At 41.5% G+C, this 15,177-nt stretch overlaps 1 protein-coding gene across 1 annotated transcript in view; it reads left to right on the top strand.

Annotated features, from left to right (window-relative positions):
- Positions 1–15,177, top strand: part of ELMO1 (engulfment and cell motility 1) — a 256,338-nt gene that overhangs the window by 236,917 nt on the left and 4,244 nt on the right. Inside the window, exons 18-20 of the mRNA XM_082014822.1 lie at positions 4,158–4,265; positions 7,906–7,988; positions 13,434–13,511. Coding sequence (XP_081870948.1) covers positions 4,158–4,265; positions 7,906–7,988; positions 13,434–13,511 — 269 coding nt within the window. The remainder of the gene's footprint in view (positions 1–4,157; positions 4,266–7,905; positions 7,989–13,433; positions 13,512–15,177) is intronic.

Raw genomic sequence — 15,177 nt, 5'->3', positions numbered from 1 at the left:
GGGCATATGAGTCATTGGCCATTAATGCACTTGGAAACACACTATGTGAATGGCCAAGCACTCTGTAGCCCATCAGCAAAATGTTCTGTGCCCTACTGTTTGGTCACAGTTTTGAATTATTACTCTTCTAGCCAAATGGTAGCTGATTTTGTTATTTTGGATATTATTTTTTAACCTCATCTATAATCTTTAACGATGTGCTACAATATATTTAACCCACTGGCTGCTCTAGCAATTATCTGAAAATCAGAACAATTTGTTTGAACCCTTTTCAGGTTAAAAACCATAATTATTAATTCTGTTTCCCAAAGAAGACTCTCACCTTAATTTGATTGCATCGTGGTCAGTGAGCTAAAAGGCATAAGGACTCGATGGAACGTGTAAATGATGTAGTGTCCAAAAATTGCGATGAAATCACGAGCCCACATTGTCTCCAAAGACTCTGTGGTTAGCGACTGTCCCTTCCTACAGCTTCTTGCTCTGAGGAGCTTTACAGAGGCAGGTGTAATAACACCTGACACAAAATAAGAGTTCTAGCTCACAGAAGGGACTTCTGTGAGGAGCGGCTGAGGGAACTGGGGTTGTTTAGTCTGGAGAAGAGGAGGCTGAGGGGAGACCTCATTGCTCTCTACAGCTACCTTGAAAGGGGATTGTGGTGAGGTGGGGGTTGGTCTCTTCTACCAAGTAACCAGCAATAGGATGAGAGGAAATGGCCTCAAGTTGCATCAGGGGAGATTTAGACTAGATATTAGGAAAAATTTCTTTACTGAGAGAGTGGTCAAACATTGGAACAGGCTGCCCAGGCCGGTGGTGGAGTCACCATCACTGTAAGTATTCAAAAAGCGTGTAGCTGTGGCACTTCAGGACATGGTTTAGTGGGCATGGTGGTGTTGGATTGATGGTTGGACTTGATGATCTTAAAGGTCTTTTCCAACCAATCAATTCTGTGATTCTCTGACTTAGGCTTTGGGGCAAATTCATAAGACTGGGCCTAAACCCAAAACAAACTCCACTCCTTCCTGAGAAGACAGTTGCCCCACTCCAGCTGTGCGCATACACACAGATCTGCCAGCTGTGGAGTACCGGGTCTATTGAGAAATGCCAGTCCTGTCTTTAAAGCTTCCTGTGGCACTTCAGCTCTGCGGACTTGGGTTTAAGAGCTCTGGAGGGTTTGGGCAGCAGTTTTTCTTTGTTTTATGAAAACTACTTTCTAATCATGGTAGAAAAGAGCGAGTTTGTTTGTGTTTTTTTTTTTTTAATTTGTTCATCAATTTAGAGCTGAAAGTAAGTATTGGCCACTTTCCATGTACTGTTCTGGAGTTAAGATTTCTTCATCTTTTTTGTCAGTGGAAGCAATTTCATATAATTTTTATTTTTACTACAGCATTATTTTATACACTACTTCTGCAATAAAATTGTATTCAGCATCTGCACTACAGTAAAATAGCACACATCCTTTTTGGAAACCGTTCCCCTCCAAGGTACTGAGATCTCTCGTAAGTGGGATGTTGTCTGATAAACTGTTTGTAACATCATGTACTGTTGAAAAAACCCACCCCAGCTGGCTAAGGCTGAGGTGGTTGTAGAAGCAAGGGTTCCTTCCCATCGCTAATGTGCTGATCGCCCTCCTCAGCCTGGCCGATGCAGTTGTTTAGTGGCTACGGCTGAGGGAACCTCATTAGTTCCATTTGTACGTTTCATTTAAGGCTTTCCCTCTTGACAGCAAAGCTGTGGCACAGTGGCAGTTATTAGTAAGCCCATAGGGGAATTGTGCCAAACATTCTTCAAGCTATGATCTGTGGCTATTAGTTCTTTAATTAACCTTGGGTTATGGGAAATTGCTGTAAAAGGCTCCACAAGCCTTCAGAGATAGGGTTTCTTCCCATAAAACCACCCCACCCTAAAAATGAAGCAAGACATTTTCACTGAGGGACTTTTCGCTCTTTTATTGTTGGAGCAGGGCGTTGAAACAGGACTAAGGTTACCAAAACACTATATACCCTAGGAGGTTAAAAAGCAAAACTTTTTCAAACCCTTGCTAACACCACTAGCCCTATTTGTGCTGAATTGAAAGGAACTAATGGTATTTTTTTTCAGTTACACCATATTCCTGGCCAGGCCATTGAGAAGATAGTGAGACCATGTTGGCTTTTATTAGGAAAAAAATTACTATTTTTAATCTTAGAGTTCGAAAGTCATATTCCTTTGTACAGCCTAATAAACAATGAGGTTGCAGTTAAAGCTAGACGTGAAAGCCTCCTGCTACAGTTACTAGAGGCTTTAGTGGGCACCTTCAGCAAGGGGCATGATGATCTACCATCAGATTCAATGGGGTGTATTTTTTTAAGCATCAGGTTTTGATATGGTTCTGGTAGAATTCTCTGTAAAAAGTACAAATCTAGAGAAGTTTCACATGCATCCTTCTGACACACACAGATGAGAGTCTACTGAGTGAGGGCTCCTGCTTGCTCTAGTTTCAAATCCCTACAAAAGTTTTGCAAGTGAGGTTTTCTGCTTGATCCCATACTGTGCTACTACATCATATGTAGTGCTTACAGTCCAGGGTAAGTCCATCTTTCAGCAGCTCTTTTTGTATGCATCACAAAATCATAATCTCAGGCTCTCTACCATAAATCTTTCAGTATTGTGCATGGCTGTGAAGTAGATAACCAGAATCTTGCCCATTGCTGTTTTGAGCCTTTGCCAGCTGTTTGTAAGGTCTTTTGATACCTTTCTGTAGAAGGGACTGCACATTCAGAAAGTGGATTGAAGCGTGTGGGTTTTTTCCCCCGAAACATTTTTACCCACCATGGCAAAGAAATTCAGAAGGGCACGTGGAAGCCCACTTTTACCATTCAAAGCTGCATTGCCTTTCTCTGTGTTTTATCACATTGCTTTTTAAATGGCTGGCCAAGGGACTAGAGAGTGTCCTTCAGAAAGAAGTTGGGTCCATGAGGCCGATAGAGACAGCGGACACCGCAGACGAGCTCACGTATGCTGGCTTTGGTGGTTGTACAGCTCCTCCGACGTTTTATCCAAACTGTGGCTCCATTCGCCCCCGGCGACTGCAGCACCGCGGGGCTGCGTCAGTGCTAACATATCCTCCAGATTGTCCCTTAGGCTACTGCTTGGCATCGGCGCTGCCAGCAACGGGAGAAGCACAGAGGCAGAGAAGCCCTCTGCACCCCCACTGCCATTTTAACATCTAACCTCGGTCTGAGGGTTTGGAGATTTATAGCTTGGATGTAACAAGATTGTATTTTTGACAGCTTAACATTATGGGATCTATTTATTAAATAGAAAGTGCGCTGACAAGAAAGAGTAACCTCGTTCTTGCTATTTCAGAAAGGGAATTGGCAAGCACCGCCTCTGCGCGCTAGGCAGTGGGGTGGCCCGGCTCTGCAAAGCCGATGTTCTTCACAGGGCAGATTTTAACAAATATCGTTAAGGGGAATTACAGCCTGCGAAGCAGGAGTTGGCAGGAGATGTAAATACACATCTTCTAGGAAGGGCTAAAATGCAGACTGGAGTATGACTGTACGGGCACATGTGTATTTGTGACCATGCAAAGCACTAAGTTATCAGCAGGACACGGGAGTTAACATCTGCTTTTTAAATTTTTGCATGTTTATTATGTCCAGTCCCTCCATAATTATGGGGGTGTTCTCCCATGTCTATAGAAAGACATGAGTCATAATTTTCATAAAGTGTGGGATACTTCAAATGTATCAGGTTTTGGGTGTCCCACACAAGACAGCTGGCAGGGCTTAATTTTCGCATAGCGGGTGCTAAAAATGATGCTTTTATGGGCACGTTAAAGTTATCCACTCAAAGCAGTGGTTACTTTGCCACTCTTCTGTCCATGAAAGTATATAATATCCTGTAAAATTAAGTCGATTGTTTCTTGCCAGTATTGCTTTTTGGAGCCAGTAACTAAGTCAATACAAAAGTGGTAGATTAATGCCAGCTTCATTTAATCAAGTAAAATTACTGAGCAAAGTTCCTGCTCTACTTTCCACACACCCCACACATTCCTTCTGAAAGAGACAAGACGGTCCTTCCCTCTAGTGCCTCGTTTGAGTAAGCTTTCTCCTATGCTATTGATAATGCTGATGAAGACATGCTAGTGACCTTGTTTAATGTGTTTATTTTAACAGACAAATTTTGGTATTGTCGACTTTCACCTAATCACAAGGTCTTGCACTACGGAGACTTGGAAGAAAGTCCCCAGGGAGAAGTCCCCCATGATTCTTTGCAAGATAAATGTAAGTCATGCACAAGGATCGTGCTACTTCCGCTTCTTTTAAGCTAGTTCCGCTGTATAACTTGTAGTAAATTTCTCTTAACACAGGACAGCAGCAGCAGCTCTGTTTACAGAGATAGAGAGCAGAGGACATTTCCTCCTGCATCCGAACACTGCTCTCTTGGTTTTGGCAAGTGTGTATGAGGCCTGAGCTCAGCTTTCCAATGAGTTTATAATTTTATTCAGCTTGGAAACGTCATGCCTTTCATGGGGAGGAACAGTTTATTTTCATTGCTTGTCTAACTGCAGATGTCAAATAAGAATACTCAGGCATATTCAGAAGCAGTTCCTGTCCGCGGAGACAGATGTTTCTTCCGTGGCAAACAATCTAGTGGCTGGAGGAGAAATACGTGGCAGGCGGAGATCTTATTCATTGTAGTGGGGAGTGGACTTAAAGATGACACACCACTGTGAACAGTATTGAGAGGACCTCGCAGTTACTGTGTGACCAGCTGGGAAAGGACATTCCTTTGTGACAGCTCCTGCCAGGGGATTTATCGGGATATTTTTTGTAGACAAAAGTAATGTTGGAGCCCTTCAGAAAATCACACGGTTGTGATAATTTCTCCTTTGTCCTTCAACATGAGTTGTAGAGTTTTAACCTGCAATCCTGGGAAAGATTTTTGTGATGACTGAAATAATGACCAGTGTAGTTCTGTCACCAGAAAGTGACTTTGAGAAATCAAGCATTGAATAGGGAATAGTTTCTTTTTGTTCTTTTCTGAACCTCCATTAGTATTAAATGCCATTCTTGGCATTATCAAATTAGACACGCTGTACAAGTATTCCAGCTGGTCACTCCACTTCTTTCACGGAATAGCAGAAAGACTAATTTTTGAGATGTTGGAAATTTCTCCAACCTGAAAATTGTGAAAGGAGAAAATCAGTGATTTAAACGTTCCTGTATTTTGGTAAAACAAAGAATTATTTCTCTTTTCTGCTCCAACAACCTATCTTCAGGTAGCACCTTTTAAAATTTCTAAGTGGTCCCAGACACAGTCTGGGAAGTAAAGAAGAGCCTATGTGATGCTGGAGCCCTGGCAGTTCACAGTCACGTTCCCTTGTTTTCATTGCCTTACAGATTGCCTCAAGGATGTTTCACGCTCTTACTGCAGTCTTGGCAGAATGTAGGATGGGGGTTCACATTGCTGCATTGGCACTGGAAGAGGCTGTTTTTCTGGATGAGACTTAGAGAAATAGCCCTTGAATGTTACAGTAGCGTCAGAATGACAGAAGAATAATGGTCACACTCGAACTGCAGGCACAGTTATGAGACCAGCAGTTCCCAGATTTGTTTGCTTTGAGCACACTTCCAGGCTGAAACCCCTGACCTTGACTGCAAGCTTCATCTTGCATTTGCATTTTCTGTAGGCTCTTGAGCCTACTCAGGCACGTCAGCATCCCATAGGGACAGAAGGATCCTACTTTAGGAGCCACTGGGCCAGACCAACCAGTTCCCTGCTGGCAGAGCAGATGCTGATGCAGTGTAAGAAAGTTATGGTTATTTCATCAATATCTCAGGTTTTCAGGCTATGAAGGGTATGAGATTTACTGCAGTGCCACCCATATTAGAGTTTAATTAGAGTTGAGAATATTGCAAGATAAAAGATTACAAACGGCATTATTGCTCAATACGCATCAGGCCAAACTGGCTTGGGAATTTTACAGAGCATTTTCCAGAAATATTCTGACATTCTTTTGATAGACTTATACTGAATTTTGAACTATTAAGGTCTGAATATGTTGACCAGATTGTCAGCATTTGGGAACAGGTCAACAGATGAAAGAGAATAGGTAGGTAAGAAAATGGAGGACCAAGAGAAGCAGAGTAGAGCATTATGTGTACTCCTGGCCAAGTTTGAATAACTGGTGTCTATCTCCAAAAATAAATGTGTGGGTTTTTAACCTTTTCACTTCTGTGAATGTCACCCCTCTCTTCAGGCTGGCAGAGTTAACAAGATGTGCAGACTCCCGTTGGGACAGAAAACAGCTTCCCTCTTCCTCAGGGCTTTATCTGTTGTGAGCGAATCGCATCTGTGCTCACATACTCCAGCATATTGTAGTCGGCTTCTGATCCTATTTGAAGCCTTTGATTCTACTTTTCCAAACCAAGGAATAGGCCAAGTTCCAGATAAATAAAGAACAGGATGTCACATCAGTCTGATCTCCCACAGTAACTGCATTCCAGATCACAGAGATCAAGTGTATGAAACCTGGAGAAAAACCTTCTTGGTTGAGAGATCTAACCTGAGAAAACCCTACCTTAAGAAGTTAGAGAAACTGAGTTTCTGGGCACCTTCAGCAAATGCTGTGAACTCTTTCTTCTTGAGAAGACCTTTCTATCATAATCACAATCAAATATATCCTTTATTTCCCAGGTTGTCCTAGCTCGCTCTCTCCTCTCAAAAATGGTATCTCCTCTTGACCAAAAAGTAGGGTAGTGTCAGAGACACAAAAAGTTAGCAGGGCTGCAGCAAGAAATGCTGAGTCTAGAAGCAGGAGAGGTTGAGTAGTGAAGGGCCAAATAACTTGCATTTCTTTTAGTTTTCCATGCAAAGAACGTCCTTTAAAAACGTCTATTATATCCCATAGTATCCATTTAATCATAGTGCTGAGGTAATCTGTAATAAAATACATAGTATTCGCCATACCCAGAAGAAGAGAAAATGCAATTCTCCTCTCCAGTATTTCCATTAGACTTTGTAAAGAACTGGGTAGTAACAGACTTTCATGTTATTATGCTGTTCTTTATACATGATGCTTTTCTGCAGCCACAAGGATAATGGATTATCTATTGATTGTAGAAACTGTCACTCACTGACCATATCGTATTGTGGAGCATATAGATTCTCCATAATGTAATTACCATTGGAAAATTGACTTCCACTTGAAACTCAGAGAAATTTATCTTTGTGTTTTAGTGACCTCACTCTCTGAGTGAGTCTGAGTGGCAGCAGCTTCCAATATTTTTTTTCTTACCTTTTTTCCCGCAACCCCCCAATGATTTCTGATCATTTCATGTTTTGAAGCAATTGGAATGGGTCATTATAAGCCTTGGTAGTCCTTACCCCTGTTAGTACCAGAAAGCGACTAAACTGCTGTTGGGAGTGAAATAAAAAAATATTTGAAAAATTCATACAGCCATTAACAGAAGGAAAACAACGTCGAGTGAAGTATGGTCCAACTTGCCCAGCATCCTCTTTCCAGCAGAGACTTTACCTGGATGCCTAGGAAAGAGCAACACCAGGGCGGGCATGTGGCATTATAAGGCAGAAAACAGTGTTTGTTTTTTGGATACATGAGTACACATAAAAACCGTCCAGACACAGGTACACATCTATATGAACCACTCTTACCCAAAGTAGTTTCAACAGGCAAGAAAAAGCATACTCAGAATTTATCCAGATGCCTGAAATTTTGTCAAGAGCCTCTGATTCCTATTTTAGTTGTTTTCTTCCTTTTTTTTTTCTTACAACGGTCAGGAAATGGCAAAGGCGGCAGCAATTTTAACGCATTAGTCTTGCCTCTTAGATTCTGTAGGTTTTACACACCTTGGTTGTAACTACTTTTCTGGTTTTTGCCTTTGTTTCTTTTTAATGCAGTGCCAGTGGCAGATATAAAAGCTGTTGTGACTGGGAAAGACTGCCCTCACATGAAGGAGAAAGGAGCTCTTAAACAAAACAAGGTATGGTTCTCAAATTGTTATGAACATGCACCCTGCAGAATACAAAGCTTGTCAACTCGACCTTCCCTGAAGCAATATAGGTATTTTTCATTCCAGCCTGTCACATTTCTGTGTATGCACACACACTTTGTTTTCAGACCATTTGAGTTAAATTACTGGGACAGCCTACCCTCCTTTCCTAGATTACATGGCGGATGTGCATTGTGTTACACCCAGAGCACCTTAGGATAGTCTTTAGTAGTCATGTCTTCTGCCTCTAATGCAAAGCAGTTTTGACTGCTGCTACAGAGCAGACTAGCAATGACTGTTGGTACCTACTCCTATATTATCTCTGATAAATAACTAGTTGTTCCAGCTGTATTCTCTGATGAGCTCATGTTCACTGAACACTGGCACACGCCAAAATTGCAATTAGCGTCCAGCTGATGATAACTTCAGGTCCAGTCAGGTAGAAAAACAACTGCCAACAAAAGCAAGTAAGGTAAACTCTAGGCAATTAATGAGGTGTATAAGGGTACGTTCAGCAGTGCATTTGGGAAAAAATGTGTAGGAGACAATGGTCAGCTTAAAGTAGATTTACATTACCTTTCAGAGTTTCAGATTGAGAGCTGTAAACTGACAGTAAGACTCAGATTGTACAGTGCCAGAATCTTGCAGAGTTTTTGTTAGTAAGAATTGCCACCACAGCAAGAAGAAATTGAGTTACTAGCAAAGACTGACATCTTTAGCGGTGAAGGTCTTCATACCGTATCATGAGGTGTGTTCATAAGATTTCCATCAGGTCATACTGTCTGACCTTACGAGAAGGAGTGAGACTCTAATGATGTTCAGTCTGATCTAGAACCACACCCTGAGGTCTGGGAACCCGATCAGAGGATTTGAATCAGAATTTCTGGTTACCTGCAACTGAGAAATTTTGGGTCCAACTAGAAAGATCCTTTGATGCACAAAATAGTAAACTTAAGAGTTCCTGCTTTGGCACTTTAAAAATAAAATACATGTGTTTAGTGTTCAAATAAATACTGGAAAAAACAATTCTGATGGGAACCATAAAAAATGAAAAGGCACCACCAAAAATTACATCACACAACTGTTGCAGCTTCATAGCTGCAACTTTTCTTTCCTTAACTATACGTGGATCATCTTGAGTATTCTTTGCGTGTGTTTCTCATACACGAGTTGTTTTAAGTCTATCACAATCTCCTTTCAGCCTTGGCTTTACATGGTTGGAAACGAAAAAGTCAAGCCAAGCCAGTAAAATAATCCCAGGAGTATTTTTCCTTGTTGATTTTCTGAATCAGGGCACAAACACACTCATGCACACAATAGATTGCATACAACTCCTACCTCATGTTACAGCTGAAACATCAACAGCATTTGGCTAGGGCATTTATATGATGCATATAAAGTATTTTTAGTGCTTCCTTGTCTTAGCATTCATATGTCCGCACAAAAAGGAAAGACAGGAAGAAGGAAAGCAGTGGGTGGCAGTGATGGAAATGTGTCATCTTTATGGAGCAGTAATGTCTAGATAGTATTTAATGTTAAATAGCAATGCTGCAGATCAGTTTGTCCTCAACTATCAGCATTTCCCCATTTTCTCATGTAAAATTGCTCTGGACTGGCATAAAACTGCTGGCTGAGAATGTAAAGATCAGGAGTTGGTAAGTAGCATGGCTGCATCTGTGGCTGGAGCCTTCCATTTGAGACCCAGGCAATAATAATATTGATGATTTTACTATTTCTGGTGTGGTGTTTTGGTGTTGGGTTTTTTAATTTTTTTCTTTCCTTGATACCTTGGTTTTTTTCTCTGGGTATCACAGAATTTGTGAAATTATTTGTCATCCCAATCAAACTGTCATGCGCAATATTGCAACTACTTAACTGACATAGGAATAACGCATCATTGTTTGCAGAGTACCACGTTAATATGGACAATGAAATTAAAATTTTTTAAAAAAAGCCAGATATAGAATGCAGTTTGACTGAGTTTGGTGTATGAAACCGTTCACTTCCTGAAATGTCACAATCAGTGATATATTTTTTAAGAGGCCTTTTCATCCTGTGCTTTCTTTGTAAATATGTAACGACCACCATAATGTTTATTCATTGGCAGAAAAGAAAATTGAATGTCAGTATGCCACTGCTATGAACACGCTGGATTTGGCAGAATGTCCCTAACAAAGGCTTCAGCGTCTCCTCATTTGCCGGCACATGGCCATTATTCTTCCAGCGGGACCATTTAGAAATAAATAAGAGTTAAACTGAATTGGAATTTGCATGGATATGAAGCTGGAATGACTTGATAGGACCAGACCTGAATCCATTGTTGTTCATCTTGCATGTGTTTTTAAATTAGGCTTAATTTAAAAGTCCTTATTTCTGACTCTCGAGTAGTATTAATGAATTTCAAGGAAATGAAATGTATTAGATTTTACAGCCTTCAAAACAAAGCATGACAGAAGAATTTGGAAAAAACATTGCCATGTATTTCTGAGTGTTCTGTCACCTCTTGTTTGCTGACGTGGCAGGCTTCAGGCTTGGTTCCTTTTTAGTCAGCAGAAATGGTTCTGTTCACTTCCCTGTTCTTCTACAGCTTCTCTTCTCTTTTATTTCATATTGGTTGAACAAGTTCCCTCTCGTTGCATGTATAGATAGTTCTGTGGGGGTGGATCTCTTGGCTCTGGCAAGCAAACTTAACATGGCTGTGGCCTCAGCCTTCAGCAAAGGGCACCTTGAGGCTGTTGATGACAGAGTAGGCAGAAAGTAATGAGGTCATTCCAGCTGCGTGGGATCAGGCACCTAAAATGCCCGTTCATCAAAAATAGCTCCCCCCACAGCATGAGGGGCCAGCAGAGACTGGGGGAGGGAGAAGCTCTGGGCATGGAAGCAGCAAGCTTCTCCTCATACCACCTGCAAAACTTTGCCTGCAGAGTTGAAACCAAGGAGTGGCCAGCCAGCAGGTACAGAGCCTCTTGTTCCCTGTGTTCAGTGAAGCTCCAGAGAGGCACGTTGTGGATCTCAATACTGTTACCTTTGGCAAGCATCAAGGGAAGGGCAGAGGTCTGAAATGTGCAAGGGTGGAAAGAGTTAGGAGTGTCAAGGGAGTGAGTTCAGCAGATTGAGGTGGGGAAGGAGGAGATGAAAACAAAAAGGGAAAGAGAAGGTTGGAAGGAATGGGAGAGAAGAAAGACCAGAGAGCAAGAGAAATGGGTGGAAAAAGCTGGAGTGGAAAATTGCTTTAAGAAAGGTTGAGAAGTCAGACAGAAAAGGGAGGAGGAAAACCACAGATGGCTGATGGAGACTGACCAGTTTTCCTTTAGGAACTGCCAATTCCTTAAAATCACCTGTCATTGATGGGAATGTAACAAAACCAGGAGGGGGTGCCTGAGAAGTCATCCAGACCACCGTCAGTGTGGAGAGCCAGTTGGCAACTCCTGCTCCTTAGGCTTCCATTTTCCTTGACAGTTTGCTGTACATGAGATGACAGATGCTGGCCCCTGGAAGCTGTAATTCCTGAGCCTTTAGCCTCCACAGCAGCCAGCCAAGAAGCTGAACTGGAGCCAAACTGTCAAACACCCACTTACCTCCATAAAGGACAACCTGGTACCCTGAATCTAGGCCTTTTTTTACTGTCTACCTGACTAGGAATGACCAAACCTGTGGATCCCTGGCATATTCCTCTTTCAGGCAGGGCTTTTATCTCCTTTTCCTTTCTTTGAGATGAATCCCTTGGAACTTCCCAAAGGACAAATACTCAGAGGCTAGGCTGATGGGATTGTTGTTGACCTTCATGAAATTCAGGAAGGTCATAGCAGAGCAGTACAAGCCCTTTTTGCAACGTTACGTTTTATTTCACAAACTCAGTTGCATGACTTGGCATGTTCTGTCAATAATTTATAAGACTCTGTGAGGACATAATGCCAGGTTTGTGTGGGCAGAGGTAAATCTGTTTCTGTAAGGAGGGACGTCACTCTTAATAAGGTGTGGCCAAGAGACATGCCTAAAACACAAAAAGGTTATGTGAGCCATGGGCCATTTGTTTGCCGAGTGCTGTTAGCGTTTGCAGCTTCCTTGGGGGTTTAACACAGACTTGTCTTCTGTGGTCTGGCAATACAGCAAGTTGGACCAAATAGCTAAACTCAAGGAAACCAAGAGCATTTCCCATGAGAAGCCTGAGCTCTGATCATCCAAGATTATCCCTAAGGATTGCAAGTTTTATGAATCAGACTCTGCTCTTAATCACACAAGTTCAAAAATGAAATAACCCTTACTGAAAGCCAAAGACCTAGGTCTGTTTCAGACCAGGAGATCAGGGGTAGAAATCTAGAGCAATGTATATGCTGCAGTCCTCGCAGTCAATTCTTCCATTTTAAAACTTAGCATAGCAAATCTAAGAACCCCCTGTTGTCACTGCTGGCAGCGTCGGGACCGTTGTCACCTGCGAGTCAGCAAAGACAATCAGTATTATGGGGCTCAGGAAGTCAAGAGGAGAAAAGAACAGGACATACGATACAGATCGTAGTTATGAGTCAGCACTCCTCTGTAGCTGGGTCTTTTTTCCACAGAGTTGTTATGTCCATGTCAGCTAGCTTACAGGTTGTGAAATGCTTGTAACAGCGCATGTAGTGATGTGTGCAATAACCATGATAACACAACATCTTTATGTGCCCACTGCTGGCCAGTGGAAGTTCACTATTTATTCAGATTGGATGGGTTTCCCCATAGGAAGCCAGGTCCAGGTGACTTTTAGGGAAGATCAGTGCTTAACAAATTCACTTTGGCATCTTTGAAATTCCAGATTCAATGCTGAGGGGAAAAAAGATTATTGTTTTTTCTTTTCCCGACATTCATTTGGGTCTTTATGACTAAGTAACCCAGGTAGCTCAGTTTGACTGAGTCTGCTGCTTCTGGTTCAGGTAGAGACAAAATGACAGAAATCTCTTGAGAATTAATAATTTAATAGATTTCCAGCTGTGAAAAGGGCATAAGCATATACCAGGAGATTAACTGTCCTGGCAAGGTTTTTGACACAGGGAATCAAACCTTGCAGAACTTTGCAAGTTTAATTTATACAAATTGAAGAAATCATGGGTCTTCATGAAGACTTTGTTGCAAGTGTGCTCTTATGGGTTATGTTGATTTTAGTCCTCGCCATTGCCTAGCTCAAATCTAAACTCAAATGCTAAAGTAATCCATGACCGAGTGAGCTACAGTCAGCACTGGCAGGGTGTGAGTTTGTTCTGACTGAAGCATCTGTGTTGGGGTTCTTGCTGTGCCTGTCTGTTGCAATAGTCTGGTACTGCTGCAGCTTTGACCAGGCAGAAAGTACCATAACCTATTTTTCCACTTGTTTTGGGGAATAAGTGGTAGCAAAGACAGACAGACCTGAATGTATTAATGCCTCTTCATGCAGCATTAATATGTTTCTTTGTACTGTTCCAGGAGGTGCTAGAGCTTGCTTTCTCTATATTGTATGACTCGAGTGGCCAGTTGAATTTCATTGCTCCAGACAAACATGAGGTAAGTCAAGTTCAGAGTACAGAAACTTCTTTGAAGCCCTCTTAGTTGCTTTATAGCAGCAGACAGCTGTATAAGGACATAAGAATGGTCATCTTCACACCGAGTACAGGTCCATCTAAATCTGTGTCATGTCTCACAACAGACTGAAAGCAGAGGGTTTAGTATGGGAGCAAGACTTTCTGCAATTTTCATGCATATCCTGAGCCACAGAAGGAACATGTTTTGTATTTGTACGTCATAGAGCACATGAGGTCCAAATTAAAGATCAGTATTTCTAAGCCCTACTGAAATATGAGCCACAAGTAAGAGAAAGAAGAGAGCTTGGACAGACTTCACAGTTCCATAGGCCTTGTTCACCGTTTCCTGGTGTAATAAAGATTTCTCTTGGTCTACATGAGACACTGGAGAATTTTGCTGTGTGTTCACTTTAGTGAACTTCAGTTCAACACTGATGATTTGTACAGCCAACTTCTTAAAGAATCACTGTCACCCTCAGCTCATCTTGACGATGCCAGCATAATGAGGGGAGGTTATACCATCATTGGGTCTCAATTTCAGCCAAAGACTTGTGTTTTCCAGAATAACATATCCCCTTATTCTTAGTTTCACATTGTTTAAAACTGTTCATGACAGGAGATCATAGAAGATCCTCTCTGTTCCATCTCCACAGGGGAGTGTTTTGCAATGGGTCTCACTTGTATAAAGACAATGTAAATACCAATAGCAAGGCAGCCCCTTCCCTGCTCCCTTCTCTTGCTTGAAAACACAAGGAAGTAGATATCATTGCCTTTTGGAAAGTGATGGAACTAATTTACCTAATTATATGGATGCATTGGATGTGTTTCTCTCAAAGAACTTCTCAGTAAGGATTTAGCAGGATGCACTATATTAAAAAAAATTAAAAATAATGTTTTTCCTTCTTATTTCTAAAGCAACAAGAGTTGGTGTTCCATTTGCATGCTTATTTTGTGCTATCACATTTGGTCTCAGTTCAGGACACTGCATTAAGCTGATGAAACACAGAAGATTGCATTAAACTGCATTATACTGTAGTGTTATTAGAGTCCATGAAATCGCTTTACAAGTGAAGTGTATTTAGTTATGCAGCTTCAACACTTGCAATTCTAGATTAAAACTTTCAAATAAATGTTGATTTTAGGAGAAGAAACAAGGTTATGCTCATTTGGGTTTTCCTGGGAATTAATATTTGAGTGTCATTTTCAAGTATGTTTATTCCAGAGAAAGATTTGCTGGTCATGTCAGGGAAAGTAGCAATAGGATCCCAGGCATAATGTGCCATTAGAGCTGTAGGTCTAAGCAAAGCATGATTGTCTTCATCCTCTGACCTGAACGTATGTTAGATGCTTTCTGGTATAGATTCTCCAGAAACTGAATTCTAGACTGTTTCAGTTCATAAGAGCAAATGGTCATGAAAATCAAGACATTTTTCAGCCCCTTGTATCTCAAATACAGCCTATAGCAACAAGTGTATTTTAATGGTCTAAGTGTTCAAAAACTGCTACTGCACCCCACTGATGGGCAGTAGCATTGCGAGGTGCACTAACCCAATTGCTCCTGATTGTGTTAACACACCTATTATCTTGATTTCTCTTTTTGATCTTGTGCAGCTTCTTTGAAACAAAATTAATGTGTTCAAAAAAAGTGG

Source organism: Phaethon aethereus (assembly GCF_964289735.1).
Source record: "Phaethon aethereus genome assembly, chromosome: 2".
Classification (NCBI taxonomy): domain Eukaryota; kingdom Metazoa; phylum Chordata; class Aves; order Phaethontiformes; family Phaethontidae; genus Phaethon; species Phaethon aethereus.
The sequence above is the reverse complement of the archived record's forward strand: the minus strand, read 5'-3'. Positions and strand labels throughout refer to the sequence as shown.